Consider the following 27768-nt stretch of genomic DNA (forward strand, 5'->3'; position numbering starts at 1 on the left):
TATAATTATAACATAAAAATTTGTAATAATTTCAGCTTTACAAAAGCCTTCTAACTGTCTATGATCAAAATTTGTTTCATATTTAAAAACATAATTATATAATTAAAAGATCAATTATAAGCCGAAGGCGGGTAAAGTTTGATCAAAATTATATTTAATGTCTCGGTCTCAATGATAATAATGTAGTTTTTAAAGGCTGCGGGATAATTTTTTATTTGAAATTTAACTTTTTATTTAAAAGCAAAAGAAAACAAGTCGCGTAGGCTGAAATTATTATATAATAAAAGAAACTTAATTAGTACTCAACTTTTATTCAAAAGTGTATGTACAAATTGGCCATTGGAAGTCTGAATGGATTTATTATAAAATTTAAAGATGGCTTGAAAACTAGGCGTCCACCCAGCACTGCGTCTTATTGATGTAATGTCTGCATCTCTATTGTGTGCTGTATGGCACACGCTGTATGGCGTGTGCTATACGTTGTGTATTGATTTGTATCAATACCTGCGTTTCCCAATAATGATTTGATCCAGTGACCTATATATTTTAGCTATAACCGCTGCAAACGGTTTTGTAGTTCCAATGAACAAATTCGTTGTCTAATCATCTCTTAATTTCTTAGTACAATCTATGAAATCTAGGACAGTAGGGGCCACACACAGTCCTGGCTTACCATTGTGAAAGGGTAAAATCAGTTCGAGGAGAATGTTCCTGATTTTGATGTCTTAATCAATTCAGTTATGTTAATTTTTATCTCTATTTTAGTTTTTTCTGTTATCAATTCTATAAATGCTAAAGTCTGAAGTCTTTGAGCTGTAGTTAATACCAATAATGTTACTACTTTTTCTGCAGCTTCTTTTAATTTCAATTTCTTAATTGGATGCATTTTTTCTACGTATTTCAGTACAGAATCGATGTCCCGCATTGAAGAATACTTTGACTTAGACGGTCTTTGTTTAAATATGATTTTAATAAAACGTGATATTAATCCATCTTTGTTAATATTATATGCTGAAATTAAAGACGCAGTAGATCGGGCAGTATTAAATGTAGTGTAGCTTGCTTCATCTTTAAATTGATTACTTAGGAATTTGATAATATCAGTAGTTCTTGAGTTAAATAAATCAAGATTATTTAAGTGTGTGAAAGTCCATCTTCGTTTCAAGCTACTCTTGTACTGCTTCAGTGACTGTGCAATAGAATTTATCATTATATCTCCTGTTTCTTCTAAAAGTCCCTTCTGTACATACGCCATCCGGGCAATTTCCGTGCTACCAACGAAAGGTAGGATGCTAATGGGTGACTCATATCTTTGCAAGGAGAAATTAATAAATTCTTATTTGGTTTAAATACCATGTTAGTTTCTATGAGGAGATATGTGAGCAGAGGATATCAAGACTGTATACGCTATACGGGTACGATTAACACACCAACCGCTTTGTCATTAATTATTTTTCGAAGTGTACGTAAAATAATTGAAAACGGAAAAAGTTATGGAACTGTTGGTTTGTCCATGACGTAGTGAAAGCATTCACTATTTTCGTTTCCGGATCAGGGAATATAGAATAAAATGTTTTACATTTTTTATTTAATCTAGTCGCAAATAAATCAACAGAAAACAGGCCAAATTTGTTCTCAATTCGATAAAAAGCAGTCTGAGCAAGCTTCCATTCAAAATCTACATTTACATTGCGTGATGCTCTATTTGCCTCAGTATTATCTGCTAATGCTATGTATGATTCCTTCAACTATATCTGTTTCTCTTTACATTACTCCCTAATTTTTCTTGAGAACTCACTACAGTGTGGATACTGGATTCCTACGGCCCTATTTACGTACGCGACAGCCGTAATTTTGTCTAAACAAAGTAATATTTCACATCCCGACGCGACGGATTTTATCGCAAAAAATGCGGCGAACACCTCAAGATAATTCATATTATTCTTTCTTTCAGTTGTGTCCCAAAAACCAAAAGCTTCTTTACCTCCACAGTAACAACCCTATCCTGACAAGGATGAATCTGAGAAAATTTCGAGAGCATAATTTCGAGTTTTAATTGGATTTGCACCAATAGCAGCATTTATTTTCCATCAGTCGAAATCCTTTAACATTTACTTCATTATTAAAATTTTTCCCTCATAGTTTCCGCCATTAAACTTTAATGTTAAAATTTTTGTATCTCCAATCGCCTACAGTAAATGAACTCATAAGCTACTGCAGGACAGGCAGCCGTCAATACCTCAAGTAATTCCGCAAATTTTCTAATTTTTTAGATTTTGTTTATTTTAAATTCGTTTAATAGTTTTACTGTTCGAATCTTTTTCTTATTTGTTAAATTTATGGCGAAATTAATAGTATTGACAACGAAACCTAAATATTTACAACATCGTTCCGCGACTAAGGTACTTTTCTGATAGTCGATAATTAAACCCAAGAGTTCTAAAAATTTAATTGTCTCTTTCATATTTTGTTCACAATCATTTTTTGATTTATTAATAAAAAGATCTAGGTATGAGACAATTATATTGTCTTATATATCTTAATATATTTACTATAGGATTTATAACCTTAGTAAAAATATACGGACTGATGCACAGTCCAAATGGCAAACATAAAAATTGGAATGTTTTTCCCTTCAACTTGAAAAAATGTTCTATAGCCTCTATATATAGATACTGAGAAATAAGCATTTTTAAGATCTATAGATCCTAAGAAATCTCTTGAGGAAACCGAATGTCCTCTAGTTTAAAATGTGGAACTTGAATAAAGTTATTCATCTCTTTTAAGTTGATTATGAATTGATTAGAGTCATCGGGTTTTGGTACTAGGAAAAGGTCGATATGAACTTCCTTACAGTCCTCGCATTCCTCGACAGAAGACAGTTTTCCCTCAGTACAGACTCTTTTATTGGTATCTCCGTAATTTTTATAATCACATAAATAGCTGAGAATATATTTATCAGCTGTAATTTCTTTCCATATCTCCATATAGAAGGATAAACGACTTGCTATTTTAATTACATTTATTACTTCTCGATGATGAGTGGCTTGTCTTCCGGATTATTGTTCTGGGCAGATTTCGTGGGGCTCTGTACGTCTTTGATTTGAATTTTAACAGGCGTTTTTATTGTTGATCTATTGGACGGTAATTCACCGGTGGGTATTTCGAGTTTTACTGACTTCGAAACTTTGCTGCTGTTTTCGATGAGGGCTTCTTAATTTCAACACAAGCATTCTCTATCTCTTTTGCAACTATAACCATTTCCTTGAGCTTGTTTTCATACAACTATTCATTGGAAACCATCGAGTCTATCACTGGTTTAATATTTTTGTTTAGTTGTGATGTAATAAATGATTTTCGTGCTTTAGTCTGTTGAAGAAAAAGATCCTGCCCAGCGTGATTGATATAATCCGTAAATATATTCTCATCTAGGCCGTCTTTCGGAGGATCTATTAAAATAGAAACTGCCGCACTGCCAACGTCCATATAATGGTACCGACGCATTTCTGAGTATCCAAGAAGTGTTGGTCTCTCTTTTTAGCAACATCTAATACCAGTGGTAGTATCTCAAGGTTCATTTTGGTCGATTCAGTGTAATTTTATATGATTCTAAGATTTCTATTTTATTTTTCTCTGGCAGATCTTTATTTTTCCACTCCAACCACGTTTCTTTTAGTTGTGAGTGGAGCTGGATTCATTTGGATCCTTATCTAGAACCTTCAGGATGCCATATAATGATGCCTCTGTTTTAACCGCAGTGTCTGTTTTAATTTCTCCTTCCGTAACTTCATTTTTATAAGTGGAATATTTTCCAATTTTTTATTTTTTTTCTCGATCTCAAGATCTGCGAAGAAAATAGAAAATATTACCAAATTAGGTAATTTTATAAAGAGCAGAATCCAGAAGCATTTTTGCGCCAAATGTGATGTTTTTGTTCTTATTGAACATAATCACAAGCGAGAGAGAAGGGAGACTATTGCTTTGTATTGTATGGATTTGCAACGTCGTGTGAATATTATCTACCAACTTTCATGTAGAAGGATAAGATTTAATTCTTTATGTAATTATTTAGTTTAAACTTACCGGTTTATTCAGCTTCCAAGAAATTATTTCCTTGTGGAAATTTTGATGCGAGTTCTTTTTGAACATTTACTAATTCCTCAACTAATTTCTTAACTAACTTCCTTAGATTATCAATGCGTTTTTTCAAAGCATGTACTTTATCATTTCTACGACGTTTAGACATTTCCCTGGATCTTGATCTCTTTTCCTTCTCCGATGTATTTGGATATAATCTAATATACTTAAATGTAACAATTTAAGAATTATTTTAAACGAGTTGCAGAAAACGTGTTGATGTTTAAGCACAACGAAACAATATGAAACTGTGAGCCTGACGACCCAGGGAAGATGGCGGTTGGGCGTTATTTTTTCAAAAAAACCTTATGCATTGAAGGTTGTAATTTTACCATGACAAGCACATTATTATCATCGAGAACGAGACATATAATATAATTACATCAATCATTTGAAGAAAAGTTTTCAAGCAGCTAGTCATCCGTTGATACTCTATGGAAGAAAGTTGAACATACAGCTTTTTTATAACATCTAGATTATGTTCATTGTATCTTATTATGGTGTTCTATAATATTCTGATATTTGATCCATGACATTGTCTTGCAAGACAATTTTTGAAAGTCACCGTCATAGATAGCTGCTACTTCTTCAATCGAAATCGTGTTTTCATTTTTTTTATTATCCTTGTAGTTATCAGTTATAAAACATTGTTTATGAGTTTACAATTTCTAGGAGAAATTGAACACTACAAACTAACGCATTTCTTTTACCAACATTTTCAGTTTATTCTCCCTCTACTGCAAACTGCAAATTAAAAAAATCGTTGAAAAACGGATTAAGAATAATGGAATGTATAATTACATTAACATATTTATCTCATACACTGCCTTATTCGAATACACTTTATCAGACTTTACAAGTCACGTTTTTGAGAAACCTGAAGACACAGACGTTTCTATTGTTGATGTATTGAGTGAACTTTCAATCCTAATCTCGCTCACCATCTTCTGAAATAACAGAATAAGTTTTGTTGTAACTATTTCCTTAATTTTTTTATTTATTTCAACATTTCTTTAACTCTTGTCATTGTCAAATATAATAAGTAATAACAATTGAAACGTAACCAAGTTATAACGGGAAAAATTGCATTCATATCATAAACAGGAAGAATATTTCTGCTCAATTATCGATTAAGTTATCAAAATGAATAAGTAAAACAAAACCAAAATAAACATTGCAAAGATACAATTTTTAAAATAAAAAATCAAAGTTAACTTCCTGTTAAATGAAACCATATAACCTTTTTGTAGGAAGTATCGTAGTTGAAAATAATATAAATTCAATGATATAGAGAAAGGGTACGTTTGTTTAATAATTTGTTCAATAATTCGTGAAAATCGTTTTGAATCTAATAATTATCCTTATAAATGCGTAAGTCAATCACTATCATTAGTAAAAAATACTTTTTCGCAGAATATAAATAGTAACCTCTTTTTCAAAATATGTAACCGCAGTGTAACAGAACGAACTCATCATAAGCGCAGGTGCACGAGCTGCAGATAGAGAGCGCATTGACGTGTGTCTGACCAATCATATGGCGATAAAGTGACTAGTCGGAACACATCGTACGATACACGGTTCAATTCGAGACAAAAGAAGTCCGCCGAAAATTTTGCTCCTTCTTGATCTGTGAGAGATAGCGATAACTCCTGGTTATCAAAGATATATTCTTACAAGATTGAATGACACAAATGAAATAAAATTTATTCGCCGAAAATTTTGTTGCGTTAAGAAAATAAAATTAAAAGACTGTTTAGGATTAATCAGGATGCTGATAACATTGTAAGTATTCTCAATGGAAGTAAATAAAGCAAAAATTATTGTTAATTAAAGCAAAATTATACACTTTATAAAAACAAAGAAAAATGAATAGTTAATATTGTCACTTTACAAGAAAGTTTATAATTAATTTTTTACATGTCGGAATAAATTAAGAAGAGATATCGTTATTTCTTCTTTTTCCTTCATCCGAAATTTATTTATTAGGTCAGTCCAAAAGTTCGTGCGCATTAGTAGCATGTATGTATGTAGCAAAATGCGCACGAACTTTTGGACTGAACTGATAAAAAGTAGAATTAACTACAAACGTGGAGATAATTATAGTTACTTAATTATTTCTAAATAGTGTCATTTTTATATTCTTATTTTCAATGTTATTATCATTATTGTCGCAAAAACAATTTATAATATTAGCAGAGTAATGCAACACGAATAGCTTATAGTTTCGCATTACTTTTGAATAGCTTTTATTCGTATTTACGTATTCTTGCTACGCAAATATATATGTATGTATACATATATATATTTTGCTTTATATATGTATATATATATTTTTTACTTTATTTCATTTAATTTTAATTAGTTCTACTCAAGCAGTTCATAATTAATCACCATTGCAATTTCATTGTTTTCTAACATCGTGGCATGATTGCCGTCAATAACATGTACTTCTACTTTGCCCTCAGTTATTTGAAAATAACAGTACTTTATAGTAGATTAATGTTATATTTATGATATATAAAAATTTTTTAAACTTACTTTCTGTAGTCCATAATCATACGAGATATGTTTTACAGACGATAACATCGGTTTAAGCAATATGATCGGTGTTCATATATATGGTATTGGTTCTGGATTATATTTCATGGATGCTTGCAGTATCACATAAAATGAAAGGATGGCGTCTTTTAAATCCCGTTCGAAATATAATTGCTTGTGTTTGGGAGACAGTACATTAAAGAATGCATTTACTTTCTCATCCCACGTTTTGGAGTTTTCTAATTCAAGTACAAGGTGGAAAGTAACGTTTTTAAATTCGTTTGACAATAGCGAGAAATAGAAAAAAAAATGACAAACCTGTTCAATATTAACAGATGTAAGTGTCTCCGCGATGCTAACAACAATGTTGTTTTGCAGTTCATCCTCTAATGACAAGCAATTTTAATACGATTTCCTCTGCGTTGAGATATATTTCATATTCGCGTTCTGAAGTTTGTTTTATTTCTACACCCATCATAGAATCCATTCCAAGTTTAGCCAATGAAGTATGTGGATTGATACTATTCAAGTATTTAATAACTATACTCAAGAATTTGTTATTTAAATAAGATAAAAGTAGTAAAAGCGGGCGAAAAAAAATAAAATTATTAAATTTAGGAATAACCATGAATAAACCCAAACTTACACATAATTTTTAAGACAGCATTCACAACATTTTCCTCACTGTCACCACCTAATCGTTTTTCAGCGATTATCATACTAGCAACTATAGGTTAATCTTGTAACAAAAATCGATTGATTTCTTCTAAACATGATGTTATGTTATGCTGTAGAGTACCGTCGATAACAAGTTCTTTATCATTATCCTGCATGTCCACGACAAGACCGACGTCTCCAATCGTTCCCCATTAAATAGCTAATCCAGGCAAATCTTCTTCTATTCTCTTTTCACATATTCTTTCCATAATGGAATTAGCCATACCATAATTCGTTTCGCAAGCATTTCCTCTTCCGCACGAAACGGAAGAGGGGACTACGAAATGCCGAAGATCTGGACAAAGCTTTTTAGTAACTTTGTCCAAACGTTTCGTTGTCCAGGCTTTTCCCTTGAAACATTCTTCAAAAGTTTTCATCGTTTGGTTCCGACAAATACAATCCTTCAAACAAACCGCGAGGTTAAATATACCATCGACGGAACCTTCATATATTGCTGATTTTACTATAAGCTCGCAGTCTTCCCGTTTAGACGCGTCGAGACCGACAAAGATCTTAATATTTACGCCATATGATTCCCATCTTTTGATTCTCATTTGTTGATAAGCATTCTTTAAGCCGTTTCGCGAAGTAATGACAATATTTTTAGCATTTCGAAGAACCAACCAATCGATTAATTCTAAACCGAAACCACCCAATAATTATATAACTTTTGTTTGGGAAACATGTATAATAAGGCTCAGCCAAGATCGGTGTATTCAGTGGATTTCGAGTTATAATTTAAGATAATACAAATAAATGAATATTAAAACAAAAATCACAACTTACTTTTCCAATATGTTTACCAGCAGCCATGAATCTAAAGGTTTTCTCTACTTGATCTTTGTCGAAGATTGTTCTTACAATCGGTTTGATTGCATTTTCCTTAAGGAGTTTGTTTACTTTTGAACTTATTTCATTTCTGATTCTGTCCTTGGTAACTACAATTTGATCTAACATTACAGCATCAAAACTGATATCCTTCTTAAAGACATCGATGTCTAACGGATTATCCGCGGCTAAGTCAAACTTTCCAATTTCTAAAAATCGTCCTCCATAGGCCTAACAACGCAGAGATGCTAAAAGTTTTTCTTCCGCTAAAGAATTTAGAACTATATTTACACGTCTACCGTCAGTTTCTTGGAAAACCATTTGTTCGAAGCTAGTATCTCGAGAATTTCCAAAATGATTATCATCGATACTGAGAAATGTTTCTTTAATAAATTTACGTTTTTCTGGTGTACCAACGGTAGTAAATACTTCAGAGCCTTCTTAAAGAGCTAAGGTAATCGCGGTTTGACCAACGTCACCACCACCAGAGTGAATAAGTATTCTATCACCCTTTTTCATTTCTCCGTTAATATAAACCGCACCAATACATGTGGAAAATACGCATGGTACTGTCGCTGGATCTTCCAAACTCCAACTTTCAGGTATGGTCCAAGAAAAATTTCGTCCATTTGGAAAAGATTTGATATGCATCTGAAAAAATATTATTCATTTTATTTTCCGTTATTTTCCTTCATTTTCTGTTATTTTCTGTTATTTTCTGTTATTTCCACGATTAAATCTCAATCTTATGATTTTTTATTAGCTCACTTGTTTGGATTAAGTCCCATAATACGTCGACCATCAATACTGATTCCGCTATATTCAAATCCAAATACATAGACAACATCTTTTCTGTCCAGTTGAAACACAATTAATTCTATTTTACCTGTTGCCAACATCACGTCTTTAAAGTTCAACGATGCATAATGGATGTGAACAAGATCTTCCTTTTGATAATCTTTCGTAATTGGTCCTTCGAGCCATCGTAACGAACTTAAATCTCCGCGTGACTGTTAAAAAGTATTATTGTACAAATTTTATTTCATGATATTTGATGAAAATTTGATGAAATGTTCTTACATATCAATTGATTAACGAAGCCATGGTACATAAGCTTTGGTTCACGAGATGGAAGTGGTTGATGCCTATATGATCTTCAAACGTTTCCTGATCGTAAAACATTAATGACAAGGTCGGTTTCGAGTTGTTCCGAATAAAGGGATAATTCTAAAGAAAATTTCGGAGCTTTAAGATCCTGAATTAGAACAGCTCGGAAGATTCTGCCTCCAGGTTCTTTCTGTAACCAATTAATGAATCCTAAAAGACCAGATTCAAAGTTTCCTTCCTCAACAAGTATTACTCTAGTGTTATCTTCTGGTTTCATTGGCAAGCACATTCTGTACTTCTTTCAACCAGTTAAATTCATTGCTCCTAACATTAATAAATAGAATATTTTCCGAAATTTTCTCGATCTTCCGTAACAATATCCACGATTCCTCGGAAGTACGTTTCTCTAAAACTAAACCTAATAGAAATTCCTTTAGAACAGAATAGTCCAATGGTATATTTTCCTTTTCGCGTGATAAAAGGAAAGCTCCATCTTTTGTAGATTTTAAAAGTTGTTTTAAACTTTCCTGTTTTTCATTGGTTAATAAGCAACATCCAATTGCTAATATTGCTATATCATCTGTTCGTAATTTTGTCGATTCTAAAATTTCAACATTTTTAAGAATGTCTCCTTCGTCAAAGTTATTTGGTGGTGCAAAAATATTAATGCTTGCTTGAATCGAAGGTAAATCGACTAGAATATCTCTCAACAATGGAGATATCTGTTTCTCTGCTGGTATATTGTTATTATCTTCAATAAGTTCAATTGTTTTCACTTTCGTCATTGGTATATTCTTAAGAGTAATATGCATGGATAACGTTAATATTTCGCGTAATGACATTTCCCTTTTTTGACGATAAGCAATGAATTTATGTTCTTCGATAATTGGATCACTGACAGATTTCTTCCGAGCAATCTCACTGGCCTTAATATTATGAATTTCTACACCTTCTGTTACAATCACATCAAATATACTCTAGTAATTGTACAGGTACATCTGAAATAATATTATTAAATATAAAGGAATTTGCTATATAGCTTCACTTTGCATTAAAAATAATTATTTATCTTTTTTATTGGTTGTCAATCTTTGCAGATATCGTTGATGAGCTTTAGTATCTATTATCAATTTTCGAATTCCAGTCGGTACGAATAAACCTCGGGTATCTAAAGCGAGTATTTTCATTTGCTATAAGTTATCCATAAATGCTACCCAATTTTTTTTCCACTCGACATGTCTTTTTTTTCCCGAAACTGAGGCACTGTGTAAACTTCGAAAGAGGCCGCTATATTGGTAACCACGTAGCTTCAACTCTTTATAGATATCTTTCGAATCTAATTCTTCCTTCTCATTGCCAACATTTGCTTTGATTAGATCAAGGGGTATTATCTTCTTCGATAAGTTTGTTGCAACACGAATCATTCCAGTAACAATAGCAAGACCACCTTCGATCACTTCGAAGTTACCACTGCCTGTAGAACGACATATGTTAAATTCTAAATAAAACAATATACTGATACAAGTTGTGGAAAGTAACTTTTTGAATCATGACGATCATTTCAATTTTGCGTTCTTTCGGAATGGTGGTAGCTCGATTAAACTTTATATTTTCAATGACAACAGATAATTCCGTGTACAATTGTCCTATGATCATGCCGAAAGTTTGCCAAACCAAACATAAATATCCTGTCGCTGGAAACAAATTTCTGCCATCGACCACGTTACCAATAACGTAATGAAATTCTTCATAATCGACCGATATTTCAAATATTCGTTCGCCAGAATCAATTCTCTCTTGTCTTTTGTAATTTGCCACAAACCAGTCGTCTGAATGTTTCCATCTAAACACATAATAACGTTGAATTTTTATATTACATTCAGAAGAAATTATTATTAGCCTTTTTCGTTTTCTATATCCTCGTAATTCTTATCTAATAAGTGGGGGTATCATTGGAGTACCTCGACTGACCGGATATTTTACGTGTGGATATAATTTAGTAAGATCAAGCTGTACACCGCTGTTATAAAGCTTCCCTAATGCTTGCAGAAAAATGATCACGTTATCTTTATCATTTAGACGATTTAATGCAATATTCCTGACGGTTGGTTGCAATGATTTTCTTAAAGACGCTTGTAGTAGATTTTGCGATCTAATTTCAATCGGGACAATATTGTCGGGAATCAGAGCTAATGTTTCTGCAAAGAGTACAGGTTTGAACAGGTTATTGGTATGACACTCAGCTGATGAGAGTTTTGCGGCTGATGTCGACCACGCCTTTCTTGGCCCCAATGTACTGAGCCATTTTTTACTTCGTGGCTTTGCTACTGGTATCACTTTTTTTAAATATACAAAAAGTTTCGACCTAACTGCTGCGATATAACGGCTGTGATATATAGGTATATTATTGCACGGCATCTCTTCCACGATGACTTCAGTTTCCTGCCAAATACAAATACATTCAAAAAAATCATTCTAATATTAAGAAATATTTTTATTGGCTAGATCCTAATTAGCTTCAAACAAATCTGCAATTTTCTAACGAATGCCTTCACAGAATTGGTCGGTCCGCTAACAGTTGTACTTTCAGTTCCATTGTGACATGCAATGTCGATATCAGGAGAACAGCAATTCTTCAGATCATCATAGGAAAGTCCTGCCGTTGCCATAGAACCATGAGATATTTTTGTTTCTATCAAGGCAATTCCTCGCGAATATACTGCTAATATCATTTCCTCTGCTGTAAAACATCCATCTGCGTAGGCACAATCAAGTTCACCAACGGAATGTCCGATGATGTAGTCTGGTACTACACCTACGGAAGTTGGAAGATCTACCAAGCCGATCTGTAAAGATATTTTCCTTTTGTTAGATCTTATCGAACGAATGCACTTCTCCCAAATAATTAAATAATTGTCGATATTACCTGAACTGCAGCAATTCCGACGATCGAATGCAAGATATTGTCGAACATGCTATTATCTTTTTCAGTTAAAATTTTATAAATATTCAATTTATACTGCTTTAATGCAGCGTCGCATTTCTCTATTGCTTTGGCAAATGTAGGAAATCTCATCAGAACATGACCTGGTAAATTACAAATTCCACGTTCCAATATATTTGATAATCACAATGGTCATTATTTTTGTAGTTATGAAGAATTATTGGAACAAAAATTTTCGTACCCATTTCAGACCACTGCGATCCCATTCCAAAAAAAAACAAACAATATTGGTTTTTTTTTATACCAGAATAATTTTCAATCTCTCTCAATTTTTCGTCAGATGATTTAGAGCCACTTATCGTATATCCACGATATAAATGACCTGATATTTCTTAATAATTAATAAATATGTTAATATTTATTAACATATGTCATATATTAATAATAATTAATAAATGATGAAAATATAATTTAAATAAATATTTTGTGTGCTATCTAACCTTGAGATATATGCATAATGAAAAAAAATAATATGGAGTAACAAAGAAACGAGCGATAATTTGAGACTATTTATCACCTTCTATTCAAAGCGTGTGTAAATTGAGCGACAGGTATTGACAAAATATGAATTATGAATCAATCTAGTCATGTGACTATCGTTTCGGTGTATAAGCTTGTTTTGTTATTTCCCTCTCACGCGTATGTAACAACGCGTGTGATTAGTAGCCTGTGAACGCACACTTTTCAATCTCTCATATGTATATCTTTTGTTGATGGTAGCGTGTCTTGCAAAGATCTGTGCTAGATACGAAGTTTGTACGCATTTGGTTTACGATAAATGCATAGAAAAAAATAAATATAATTGACACCTAAAAGAATTAGTATCTAAATCTGCGACAAAAATAAGAATTTGTTGAATATTTTCTTAAAAATAATTAGTGAATACTTATATATTGTATTAATTATAATAAACGCATAACAATCGTGAAGTAGGACAAGGAAAAACTATATCGTTCGAAAACAAAAGTATCATTTCGTACATTTTTTCGAAAAATTTTTGTTGTTTGTATTAAACGATCGGTCATGTTTCGAAATTATCAAGGACATGATTTGTTGGGAATTCGCGTTTCAAATCATTACATAAAATGATACAATTTTCCTTCTTTTATTATCATAAATTACCGTCATCATATATATCATGATGTATACAATATAAGTATATTCTTCAGTTTTTTTCTTCTCTTTACTGTTTTTGTAACTATATATTATTGCATTACATATTATTATCATAGAAATAATAGTAATAATAGCAATAATATGAAATGAACTATCACAGAGGAAACGATATCAAAATAGCGCTAGGATGAAAATCTCATAGATGATGCGAAAACAAACTCATTTTTTTGATCTTTATTAAAAATAATATATAATATATATATTCTAATTATTAATTTTGAAAAAATAATCGATAACATTATGAAGTTTATATGCATTTGTCATTCAACGAAATTATATTGCTGCTATGTTCTATCCAGTACAGATCACCGCGAAATTGACGTCAGCCATCAGTGGAGAAAATAAATATAAAACATTGAACAATAACACTTTGCTAAATTATCAAATAAGGAAAAAAGTGTAAATAAGTTCATTATTTTCTTTTACATCGATATAATAAAAAAATACCATTGGAATCATGCTAACCTCAAACATCAAAAATTCCTAAACTACGAATCTGGATGCTTGCTAATGTACTATACTAATACATTACTAATAGAATCACTTTCTTTTTAGTTTATAAAGTTTAAAAGACACTGAAAATTTTTCCAAAATTTAATAATATTTTAGGAACTCATATACATTGACGTAAACGATTGAATACTTATTTCCTTATTTTTGCCATAGAAACATTTGGCCAAAGCTCATTAAAATGATTATCGTAGCTACTTCGTGTTTCTCCGCGCATGCAGCGCTTTTTTTTGCGTTTGGAAATGTTCAAGAAGTCTGAACATCAGCTATTTACTCACAAAACCAAGCAACTTTAGGGGGAGTATCAAAGTACTACATTATTTCTTCGAGAAAAACGTCAGCATTTAAATCATCTATGAGAAAGAAGTAATTCTCGACCAACATAAATGAATAAGATCTAATATTGAAGAAGAAAGTGTAACATATGTCGTTCTTTCGGCGAAGTTTTTAAAAGAATATTTATTTGTGCACAAACTATTCTCGAGAAAATATCATTTTTTAACACGATTTTCTGATTGGGTAATGGAGAGAGAGAGGGCGGGAGAGAGAGAGGGGGAGGGAGAGAGAGAAAGAGAGAAGGAGAGAGAGAGAAAGATTGTGATGCGAGCAATAGCGGTTAAAATATATCTATGTAATGAGAAGCGAGGTAAGTGTAGAATAAGCCATGTGAAAACAAAAAATTTGAAATCTCGTAAATGGTCAAAATCACAAAAATATTTAGTTCAAATTATTTCCCAATGTGTAATTTTATGTGTAATAAAAATGTTTAATAACTTCAATCCATACTTTTTGATTTCTCAAGAAATATTGGAGAACAAACTAATCAAATACAAATATATACCACCACGTCGTATTTATTAGATAAGCAGTTTTTCAGACATTCGGAAATTAAAATTTAAATGCGTTATGTATTGAATGAAATATTATGATAATTTTGTTCGTTCGTATTTTTACGCAGATTTATCCGACCTATTTTGAATATGTTGCTATTCAGACGAACTAAGTTCATGGTATACCTATAAATAAATATCTATAAAAGTTCAATAGGCCGCTCATGTCATTTCCTATCGTTAACAGAACTGGAATATATTACTATATTATCATGTAAAGAGGAAATGTATTGATACGTCAAACGCCGTTAGAAGTAAAAAACTAACAACCTTAATACGTTTGATACCATGTCGCGGAAAAGAAATTCTTTCCACTGCGCATTACATTTTTTTCGAAATTTTGCAAAATATACTGCAGATTTTTATTAATTTATGTAGAAATAAAGTAAAGATAGATGCAGAAATAAAATAAAGAATGCCTTCATATATCTGTGACATTATACTTTTAATGAAAATCGATGCGTTACAGATATATGACGCTGGTAATGAACATTATTAAACTCATGTTATCATTAAAGATATCTCGAAAGCAGACATTTTACAAAATGTAAGAAGGCTCATTCTCATTATTCTAACGATAGTAAAATAACTTGCGCATATCTTTGCTATATTTTTTGGGATTTATATTATTTTTTTTTGGTAATTGCATTAATTTTCTACAGTATTAAGTATTATACATTTTATAAAATTTATTTTTAAGTATATTTTTTTTTATCTCCAAAACAAAGGTCATATTCACCATGTCTTTTTCAATTGGAGATAAAAGTATTCGAGTAATAAGATCAAATGTTAAGCGGTGGCAGTCAATTATTAACTGAGAAAATTCGTCGGAAATATAAAAGAATGATAAATTTTTTAAAATTTAAAGATATACCTTTACGTCTTGAATAGAGAGAGAAAGTAAAATGTTTATAAAGCATTGAAAACATCAATGTATCTTTTATTTATCCCGCAAAAAAATCTTGAATAGTTTTATCTCTTTCAATCAAAATCTTTTTGATAGAATATTACAATAACATGAAATCTTGTTCAACATGTACCATTTACTTTTAAAATATTAAATCACAATATAATTTTTTAAATCGTTACAATCTGCCTGTAGATTATCCCCCGAAGATAGCAGCTATTATGTAACAAATTCAAATTTAGGGCACAATATAAGCGCGTCTTCAAATGCAGTAAATAACTCGGGAATTAGTATACCGAAATGTGTGCTTTCTTATGTTGCCATTAATCAGTAAATAATAGTTGAAGAAGAGGATTTTTGTGAAAGGGTTAGGCCGAAGATCGAAATGTAAATGGCGATCTGAACGATAGCTTTCACTAGAAGCACTTTTCTGAATAGAGGTTATTCATCCACTATTTATTCATCCATTATTTCATCCATAGAGGGAATTCACTTACCTTTCTTATTCTTTCTATATAGCACGTTTAGGGTTTACTCTTTATTTACACTTTATATACCATTTGTCGACTCTCTTAACTGTTTCACACACCTTAAGACAGTAATAATAATATGTAATGAACTATTATATAACACGCTCACACTCGCAAAATCTTTCATAGCGAATGTATTTATTCAAGTATCTTCATTCTAATAATATTTTTGTAAAATAATATCGGATATATTATTTTACAAAATACACTTACATTATATATATATATATATATATAATGTAAGTGTGTATTACAATATGTTCTGTATGTATGAGTGTTTACATGTACATAAACAAATGTGTATATAAATATTTAATTATTTTTTTTAATTTTATTATATTTTACTATTTAATTTCTTTTATATCTATTTTTATTTCTTCTAGAGCAATAAGTTGCTTTTTCTTCTAAATGGACATATTAAAATAAAATAATAAACATTTTTTTTTGTTTTTTATTTCGATTTTTGCACCTTTCGCTTATTTCTTTTGTGAATACAAAATTTTTGATATTTAAGTCTGTTCATTACCTTGGGTTTTTAATGGATTACGTCATCAATGAGAGTAGGCGCAATTCTTAGCCGATTTTAACGAACGAAATCTCAGTTTAAAGACGAAGGTTTAATCTACGGCACCCTTTCGCCAGATTTTTGAAAAAGCTTTATTTTCTTCGAAAAAAAAAAATGATATTAATGGTATTTATTCAAGAATAATTTATACAAAAATAAAAAGCTATTTCCAAACTTCGCCAAAAAGGCGCTGTAGACTAAACCGTTATCTTTTAAATGAGATCTTGTTCATTAAAATTGGTCGAAAATTACGTCTGTTAATTACGATAAACGCATGGCTAGGACGTTCCCTATTTAATTTATAATTCATATTTCGTTCATATCTACTGTTGAAGTCACACATGCTTTGAACAGAAGGTACTGAACAGTCATAAGCTTGTATTTAGCTTTGTTAGCAAGAAACATTTATTTCACTTCCTTTCTTAAGAAATGCCACTCAACGTTAACCATTTTATTTCTATTCTTATCTATATTAAACATCTATAATCTAAGTACATACTTATCCCTTGTCTTGGATTTAATACTCGTATTTTATTCGATTTAATAATAGTCGATACTTTCTAACAGGACTTACTCATAAGTTTACAGTTTCCTTCTAATGCCCTCTAGATTATGGTAAAAAATTTTTTATCGCAATTTTATTTTCTCTTACTTAATAAAATAAAACAGTTGAACTAAACGTTTGAACATTGAAAAGTTGTTTGAAACAACCTTTATCTGAAACATTTTTGTATTGAACATCCACTTTTTACGATATGTAACATTGTTTAATTAAAAAATTTAAACCAAATAAAAATGCACAACAGCTATGAATTCTTCTTTAAAAAATATTATTTTAATAAACGTTCAAAAGATATGATGACCCTAATCTTCTTAATATGCTTAATAAATCATTAACTAGTAATATAATATTCTTGTCAATAGATGATATAAGATATATGATACCATGTCCATATTTGATCGTGATGCAATTGTTTCCGCACTTTTTCTTAATTCACGATTAGTCGAAGTGTTTCAGTTTCATAATTTTTCTCAAGCGAGTGACAATGTCAACGAGTTTAAAAATGTCAGCCAAGAAAGGTCTTCTAACAAGCGGAAGAAAAAATAGAGGCAATCCATTGACTTTAAGGAAGAAGGAAGAAGGAATGATTCCATAAAAAAAATTGAAAGACTATCCGCACATAAAGTGAAAATTTACAGAAAATTTACATATTTGGAAACTATACAAGTAAGCACGAATAGTTTTATAAGTATAATAAAATTAAAATGTAATAAATGTGGTTGGATTAGTCAGGTTGAAAGAAAGTGATGATGCATCGGAAATAAATTCAAATGTCAACGCCTGAATAGTATCTGGATATATATATATCTAGTAGCAGATATTTGCAATTAGAAGAACTTTGTGCCGTGATAAATATCACAAACTTCTCAAATAGTATATGAATAAAATACCTTACTATTGTATCACAATATTTTCGTAGTACGACATATAGACTAATGTCCCAAGCTGTAGAAGAGGAGACGAGTATCGCTTATCTAAAAAGAGAAGTCAATCACGGTGGTATACCTTGTATCACCGTCGTCACGGATGAATCATGGGTCAAAAGGTAATATAAGAAACTGTATAATTTGTTATTGGGCGTAGCCACAATCTTCAGTTTTGATACAAAAAAGATTTTATATATTGAGGTGCGTAATAGAATATTGTTCTGTCTGCGATCGGTTAAACGGTACAAAAGTAGCTTTTCGCGATCATCAATGCTACAAGAATTATTATGGTTCGACAACACAGATGGAGTCAGATAGTAGTTACACGTTTCGTTGTAACATCGAGATGCATGGTTTGAAATATGTAAAATTGATATGGGATGAGGAAAACAATGTACACCGGAATTTGATAAACGCTTTACCGTACGATCCAGAATAACTAACCAAAAAAATTAAATACCGTAATCATATATGACAAAACTATTGTAGCCATTTGCAGACTCTTTGTGTAAATAAGAATTATGGCACCGTCATTCAGCAAAATATCTTGCAGCAAAATCTGAAACGTTTACGATCCACTGTTACGGCAGCTATAAAATATTGTAAAGGGCAACAAAAACAGCCTTTATATCAAAGTGGAAGAATTACAGTAATATATTCGCAATGAGCTCTACCATGTTTTCGTCTTTTATGAAAAATGTAACAAATATTATTACACTGGTAAAGCAAAATCTGATGAGACTAATCACGTACAGAGAATGCAAACCACTGGTATTTTTAACGAAATATTATCGGCAATGCATCATATAACAGCTAACGCGTCCAGTTTGGTATGGCACGTCCATAACAAACTTTGCCTTAAGCGGCTCATATCAAGCTCCATGCGAAGCTGCTGTCATCATTACGAATTCTGATGGTGCACTGCATCGGGAAATAAATAATAAATTGTCAAGTAAAAGTAAGGGCAACTTTACTTTGCAATATGTAAATAGAAAACGTCGAATTTGTGATTCGCGAAAAATAAAAAACTCTCAATATCCCGCGAAGAAATTTCATATTGAAAACGACGATGATTATGGACCAGACGCGACTTGTCCTCAGGCATCCTAGTTATGTGACACATATTTGATGCATGCCAAAAATCTATTTGTAGAATTGTTAAAAAAAGAAGACCCCTTCAAAATCGAATGCGAAACTTGTGGATAAGCAAATTCTTTCGAATGGAGTGAGCAGATTCAAAAACAATTAACTACTTCAATGTCCGGAAAAATTTGTAAAAGGAGTCCGCTCACGTTTTGTGCAAAGTTAATAAAATCCATTAGGTATCTCTGTTTAAAGGGATATAATAATACCAGGTGAGGAATTGAAAAAGAGCCATTGGCAATTAGACAATTCTTCACCGAGTACGGACTCGATATTGAAGGTACTATTATAGATAAACATTAACTATTCTTGGCTTTTTCGAACGGGTTAATTGGTATCCTCATTGAAGTCAAATGCACAGTTTCAATGAAGAATATGACGCCAATGGAAAGAATTGGACGTACAAAGATTACGTTCATACACCTTCAAAATGGTGTCCCGAAATTAAAAGGCTCTGACAGGTACAAGTACAGAATTTTTTTACACATCACTCAAAGACAATGATATTATTTTATTCTTTGGATACCGAAAAGAGTGAGTGTAGATAAAATAGAAAAAAACAATTGCTTTTGTTCAGATAAAATAAAGGAGAAGCTAACAGCTTTTTATTACGAGTGCCTTTTACCTGAAATTTTCGATCCCATAACAACATGCTTATGACAATCAATCCTCGGTTTCCAAATATTAGGATGCCGCCATTTTTTATTTTATTATTATAATATAAAATGCATTAAATACAGGAAGGAGTAAAGCCTTTGTGCTTGTTCCAATTGGAAAATCAAAGGTGGAAGAAGAGAATCAAGGTACTATTAGAAGCTATTTGTTGAAGCAACTACGAGAGTGTTTTCAGATACGCGTCTCGCACTGGATTAGCGATGATAGTCGATTTGTACGGAGAATTTCCCTTGTCAAATACTTGTCGTCAGAGCTATAGACCAACAATTCCCATATGAATAAGAGCGGTGGTACTAGACTAGGATATTTTTGAAAGCTATCAGCAAAGTACCGCTCGACGCATTCCCGCAAATTAATGGGAGAAAGCGCGTTCTTTTAAAAGATCCTGTAAAGCTCGTGAGGTAAATGCGCTATAATAAATATTGCACGAATTGAAGATATCACAGTATATTTTTTGAAATATTATACAATTGTTAATGTTTTTGTAGATTGAGGTGTAGTTAGTTGTGTTGTTACGTTTTAGATTGTGCTAGATACCTTCGATTATAACATAGCCAGTTATATTGGAAAGACTCGGCTGTCTTACTGGTAAGTGCGAATACTTTGATATAACTGTCTGTAGATTTCTCTCGAACTATCGATGAAGGCATTAAAGAATTAGGAAATAATTAGAAAGAGTTTAAGTAAAAAATCCCCGGGAAGACAAAGCAATATCCTTATTTGTTGTGGGCATGTCAAGATAGTTCGTTGGAATGTTTAAACAATTCCATGTGTGCCTCTTTGTTCAGGTGATAGTGTAGACTAGATGATGCCAATGAGCAATGAGGATTGCTAGGCGCTAGAAAACCCTTGGCTCGTCGCGCGTAAACATCTACTTTTACTATTTATTTATTACCCGCTTCGACATATTATTGACAACTCGGTACTTGACTAAAAACGCCTAAGCTAGGATAAAGGTGGCATAGTGTCTTTTATCTATGCGTTTTCATAACGAGTATCCAACGAGTTCCCAAGGAGAGATACTTATAATAGTGATATAAGACTTTTAGGAGAAAGTACTGTGAACAATTGAGGGACACATTTGTGCGTTAACGAAAATATATAGTGTGTATAATATATATAATCTTTGTAAATGAACTACATAGTTTTAATAGCATTTTGTCTTGCATTTCACATATGGTCGATGCTCGTTTTGTATTCCCCTTCAATAAGGAATAATTATCGACAATAGTCACAAAGAAAGAGAGAGAGAGAGAGAGAGAGAGAGAGAGAGAGAGAGAGAGAGAGAGAGAGAGAGAGAGAGAGGAAGTGAGAGAGAGAAAGACAGATAGAGTGAGGGGGAGGGAGAGAGAGAGAAATTTATTACATTTTACAGACGATCCAACGACGAATTCTTACATTCAAGCTCACATTCATTGTTGTCGTTCAATTTTACGAGATTACTATTTAGGGACTAACTACGAATACCGTTTGTACGACTATTTTCTTTGTTGCAGACAGAGAACAGGGTATAGAAAAGGAGAGTGGGAAAGAGGGAAAGAGAAGGACAGAGAGGGAAAGAGAATGGGACCAATACAACTTGTTACATAGTTTCGAATGCGTTTTGAACCGTCACCGTACATATATTTTTTCTCTCGGGAAAATAAATCCACCATCTTGATTCTTTTGTTCCGATCAAAATGAAACCAAATAGAAAAGAAATAAAATAATGAAGTCAACGTAATTACATTTAACGATCGTTTTGATTATAATTTACTTTTCATTTCTCAATAAAGAAACTCAATAAAAAATAAAATAAAATGAATAAATAAATAAATAAATAAATAAATAAATAAATAAATAAATAAATAAACAAGATAAAAGAAATAAAATGAAAGAAAAAAGACAAAAAAATGATTGTACTTCTACAATAGTTTTGTAAAATAATCCCGTAATGAAACGAGATTAGTGCTACTTTAAGGGTGAATGAAAAAGCACTCCCATACCTTCTTTAATTTACGATTAAACTGTTTCCATCATAAATTGGTCGACACGATAGAGTTAATTGACACTTTTAATTGACGTTTGTCTTCGACGCCACTCTTTTACTGAACGTCGTCGTTCGATGACAATTCTGGCATCCCTGTTACGAATTATACAAATACTATCGTATATAATACGAAACATATGTATTTACCATATATATATATATATATATATATATATATATATATATGCATATATATATGCATATATATACAAGTAAATTTACGTAACTAATCATATCAATATGGAAAGTTTACTAGAATTCGGAAACGTTTGTATTGATTTACTGGAAGACAAATAAATGACTTTAAAATTTATATTTTCTGTAAAGTCGGTTAACAAGTACGCACAATATGTCTACATACATATATACGTATCGCACAACACATCTGCGTACGTACGTAAGTACTTAGCTACGTTGATCGTAATTGAAGAATGTAGAAAATTGAAATGTTTGATAACACGGCTTATACCGTAATGAAAAATGTCGGCCATATTGAAGAGAAAGATAGGTAAACAAAGGTGAAAGGGGAAGAAGAAGAGTTGTGTTGATGACGGTGGAGGATGCGGGTCATATGTGCAATTCAACCGGAAAATGTATTGTAATTTCCGCTGGTGTGAGATATCGTTCATTTTGCCGAAAGTATTAGTATAATGGTTTGCAATGAAACTGAATTAAACGTAGCGGATTAACGAATTCAAAGAAAAAATATCAAATTGGACCAAAATGTCAAACGAATCCACGCCTGACATCGTCTGTGATTACATTTTTTTTATCAATTTTCCTTCTTTTTTTTCTTCAGTCACTGATCGATAATTAATATTTTCTTTTTTATTATTTTCTTTTTTATATATATTTTCATATCGTAAAAAAAAATCAGTAAGTGTTTATTCACTCACGTATATTTTTTTTCTCTTCTCGTATATCTCTGATCTATAAAATAATTTTATTTTTCTCTCTTTCTCATGGGGTTTATTTCTATACTTATTTTATATAACTCATTATGGTAACTCAATTGTTTTTCTTTGAAACGAATTGTCGATTCTACTGATGCAATTGGAGAGAAAGATGGAAGTAGAAGAAAAGAAAAAAGAAAAAAGAAAAGACACGAAAGAAAGAAAAATATAAAGAGTGAGAGGGAAAGAGAGGGAGTGAGAAAGAAGCAGAGAGAGGAGAGAGAGAAAGAAAGGGAGAAAGAGAATTTATATATGAATATGAAGACTTCTTTATATAATATATATATTTTTTTTATAAAATGGACTTGTCCTATTTTCAAAATCAACGGCTTATATATTCATTCTCCCATAAGGGCGTCTTGCCCTCGTTGCTAGAAAATTACCAGAGCTCAAAATCGAATTAATATTCTGCGATGAAATGTTGCAATGGCGATATACCTCTCGACGAAATTGGAGATATATTCTAGTATACAATATTCTCTCTCATTTCCTACGAACTTTCGTGGATTGTAATGTCGAGCAAGCTCAATTTGGTAATTTAATTCATAAGAGTTACTTACTCATTCAACGTAGTATAGAAACAAGCTGATATTGCTTTCAAAAGCTTGGAATCCGTTAAAATCAAGTGGTTGAACTAGATGACACCAGCGAGAATCGATATTGGCGAAAAGTACATATTCAAGATCCCATCTACAAATGATCTCTATATTAATATTTAGCTCCCAATTAATATTTCTAGAGTATGATAATTGTGATAAAAAAAAATTATGATAAAAAGGAAAAAAAATTTTATTTTTATATGCCAACTGATTAAAGGGAGCATTTCCGAATGATTGGAATAAAGTTTTCAAGGACGCTAAACAATGGGCACAAGAGGTGGTAGCTAATGATAACAATAGATTGATAAATAGATATCATATATTAATTATAATAAAATTAATTATATATGTACGTATCTTTTTTATTATTTTTGTGTCTGTTAATTCAGGTCAATAAATTGCGAGGAAATGTGGTAAAAATTTGGTGAATATGTATTGACACTGGAAAGATTAGGAACGATGTAGAATCGACATCTCGCCGTTATTGGGAACATTTGTATTCGAATTTGCGCGTCGAGGCTCCCTCAAGATTAGTAGCAGTCATTAATTTTCAATCCTTTGTTGCAAAGGAGTTAGAAAGGAAGTCACATAACGTTGAAGAAGTTGGATTTGCCAATGAAATTTATAAACGGATTCAACATTAATATGCTGGGATTGGTAACGAAATGAAAGCTGTTATTGGTCTTGCCAAAATATCGACAGCCTGTACGAGCGAAAAATTGAATAGTTCTTAATCACGCATACGAATTAATTAATGTTTTTCAAATAAAATTTTAAGAATCAATAAAGTTCTGTTTATAAGCGTTTTTCAATGTCTTAGGAGTTAATATGGCTAATATAGCTTGACAGAACGTTTGAAAAAGCACAAGACAGTCGGTATTATCACGTTAATTGGAATGATAAACAAAATTGTTCTTTTTCTTATCAGGAATGGTCGCAAGCAGCACGAAGAGAATCTTAGATGGTTCAGTTCAAGAAGTTCTTGGGGATATTTCGACGAATTTAATAGTCTCGAAGAAAAAACATTAAGCGCCGTAGTGTTAACAACCAGACCTCTTCAAGAAGCTATAAGAGACGGATTCAGTCCAGTTGTACTTGGCGATCAAAGAGTCAATCTCAATCCAAAATTTGCGTATTTATCATAATGAATCCAGTTAGTAATGAATATGGTAGACGTCATAGATTTTTAAATGGCTCAACTGTTCAGACCAATTGGCATGGCTCATCCTGATAAATTTAATATCATCAAAGCGTTGTTAGAATGCGCTGGCTTTTTGAAATCCTTTATACTTGTCAATAGTTTTATCAAAACAGTGAAATATCTCAAAATTTATATTCGAAACAATTTTACTACGATAGAGGCTTTAGAGGCCTTAGAGCAATCGGTAATCGATATTATTTCACTAGGCTAATCATCTCGATGAATCATCTAGATATTAAAATTAAAAAATTTATTATTATATATTAAATATTTCTAAATGTATAAAGATATTTTTTTTAATTAATCAATCTATTAATCGCGATAAAAAATTCAACATTATTTAAATTAACTGAGACCAAAAAATTCCTCTATTTGTAAGTTGAAGTCTTCCTAATATAAATGATTTGTTAACCGAGGTGTCCAACGAGATAAAAAATTTGCGAGAAGCCTTCTTAGAACTTAGCAAATTTGGAAATTACACCAAGAATATTGTAGATCAGCGTATACAATTGAGGGATCAATTACAATGTCGAACAGGCGTTGCGATCGTTGACCCACTTAGTAGCAGAAAGACGACCATTCGATAACTATTAGCCAAGGCTTTGTTGAAAATTGGAGAACCAGTAGATCAGTGTCCTATTTATTCTGGTGCATTGTCAAAATCAAGGCTTTTGGGACACGTTAGGTAATAAAGTAATTTTCATCCTAATTAATAATACAATGACGAAAATGATACAATCAAGAATTATTATTAACTTTTTTTTATTTTCCAAGAGAATGGAAAGAAAGATTATTATCGAGCACTGTAATAACAGTCGGTGAAATTTCAATCATTTTTAATGGCGACGTTGAACCAAAATGGCTGGAAACATTAAACTCCTATTTCGATGATAATAGATTGTTAACATTACTTAATGGCGTTGGTGTTATAGTCGGAAATGGTACAAGGTAGAATAATTCAAAATATATATCTTCTATTATCAACACCATTAATATATTAATTGATTTAAAAATATATATATACAGATTCATATTCGAGACGCAAAAGTTAGCAAGTGCGAGTCCAGTTACGGTTTCGCGATTAGGACTCGTCCATCTTAGAATAATTAACCCGGATTCACTTCCGTTTGTCTTAAATATTGAAAATTTGTTTGTTAACTTTCGGGTCAATATAAAGGCATACTTGTTTATCTATGTGGGTGAAAAGACAAACAACTCAGTATGATCATCACCTTCCGATTTGGTCAATTCGGTTTTGTGTCATTTACGTAAAGCTCATACACAGACGCTTGGTACAGAGGCACAAATCGAAAATCAAAACGTTAGCGATAATATGGCCTATTTGATTTACCACACGATAGATTGTAGATGTCTAGATCCTGATAAGCCATTCGATATTGTTTATAACGATAAGTCCGGTCCATTAGAATCGTTCATTGACATATATCAATCCATTGAGACGGAGAAGAGATTTATTTTACTTTCAAGTAATAATCTTGTAAATATTATACGTATTATGAAACGCAATGTTTAATTAACCTTTACCGTGTACTGTTAGACCCGTTAAAAGGGCATTAGCATTTATTTTATCCTGGATAGAAAATGGTTATTCCGTTATTTTACGAAACCAAGAAGACTCTGATAATAATACCCTAATAACTGCTGCGTTATCATCTATATAAAATGAGGATAATGTACCGTCGACTTTGATACAAGGATTATCTTTCCATAGTGCACAAGATCTTATTACGCGATTAAAACGAGCTTGCGTTGGTTTGGATTCATCTTCTCATGAAAGAACCTATAAACCCAGAAATGGTTCACAAGTTATTTTAATCCTTAAAGATATACATTTAGCTTCCAAAGAGATGAAGGTAATTTTATGCGTTTTTTTTTAAACAAATGAAATTTTCATCTACATTGATGGTAAACATCTTTCTTTTTGTAGGAATTGGTGAGAGAATTATGTCAGGAATAAAGAATTTCGTAAAGATGATTTAGAATTCGCTCGAATTCCGTTAACGTTATTTTGTACTGCGGATTATATTACTGTTTTTCATCTGAGATGAGAATGTCTTATGGCTACATATTATCTATCGTTGGTTATTTTTATGCTTAAAGAACTAAATAAATAATAATTAGATTATATGTACATCTTTTTGTATGATATTATTCAAGGTCTCCAAGTTCGAAAGAAACTGTTGCTATGTTGGAACTTCATCTGAGATATGCATTAAAACATAAGAATATGGACAATGGAGGCTTCGAAAATGACATTGTCTATGTTAGAAGGTTATCAGTTAACGAACTTGTCCAAAGAATTTTCTTCCTTGTGAACATCGAATGATCTTATTTTGTGGGCTAATTGTCTAGGCTATTATTTACCTCTTGAAAACATAGAATATGTCAATTGTCATTTGTTAGAATTTGGCCGACGTTTATTCCATTTAAGTAATTTTCATAAATCTTATCTTTTTTTATTAAATTTGTTTTCTTTTAAGGTAGAACGTCGATTAAAAGAGAGTATCAATTTGTTGTATTTCCATTCAGTGGTACAATTGGTGGTACAATTAGAAACATATTCCTACATCACATTTTGTGCATTCGTAATGTGTCTCACTTCTTCTCTTATGTTTTCTACACACTACACATTTATTTTTTTGCGTTTCTCCGAATTGCTGCATTTTTACATATGGAGATGGAAAATGCCTTTATGTCAAACGAAATGGCTCATTATCAGTACTTTCGATTTACTTTCATGTGTTCTATCT

At 31.7% G+C, this 27768-nt stretch overlaps 1 protein-coding gene and 1 long non-coding RNA gene across 2 annotated transcripts in view; both read right to left on the reverse strand.

Annotated features, from left to right (window-relative positions):
• Nucleotides 1-2624: 2624 nt before the first annotated feature.
• Nucleotides 2625-5086, reverse strand: LOC124953996. Its single transcript, XR_007102407.1, has 3 exons — nucleotides 4960-5086; nucleotides 4084-4881; nucleotides 2625-3844 (listed from the first exon to the last, which is right to left on the reverse strand). It is a non-coding gene; the product is annotated as an uncharacterized LOC124953996 (long non-coding RNA).
• A 3501-nt stretch (nucleotides 5087-8587) lies between these two features.
• Nucleotides 8588-27768, reverse strand: part of LOC124954204 (fatty acid synthase-like) — a 72273-nt gene continuing 53092 nt past the window's right edge. Inside the window, 4 exon segments of the mRNA XM_047506761.1 lie at nucleotides 8588-8871; nucleotides 8989-9230; nucleotides 9301-10801; nucleotides 10867-11170. Coding sequence (XP_047362717.1) covers nucleotides 10781-10801; nucleotides 10867-11170 — 325 coding nt within the window. The 3' untranslated portion in view covers nucleotides 8588-8871; nucleotides 8989-9230; nucleotides 9301-10780.

This window comes from Vespa velutina, chromosome 14 (assembly GCF_912470025.1).
Source record: "Vespa velutina chromosome 14, iVesVel2.1, whole genome shotgun sequence".
Classification (NCBI taxonomy): domain Eukaryota; kingdom Metazoa; phylum Arthropoda; class Insecta; order Hymenoptera; family Vespidae; genus Vespa; species Vespa velutina.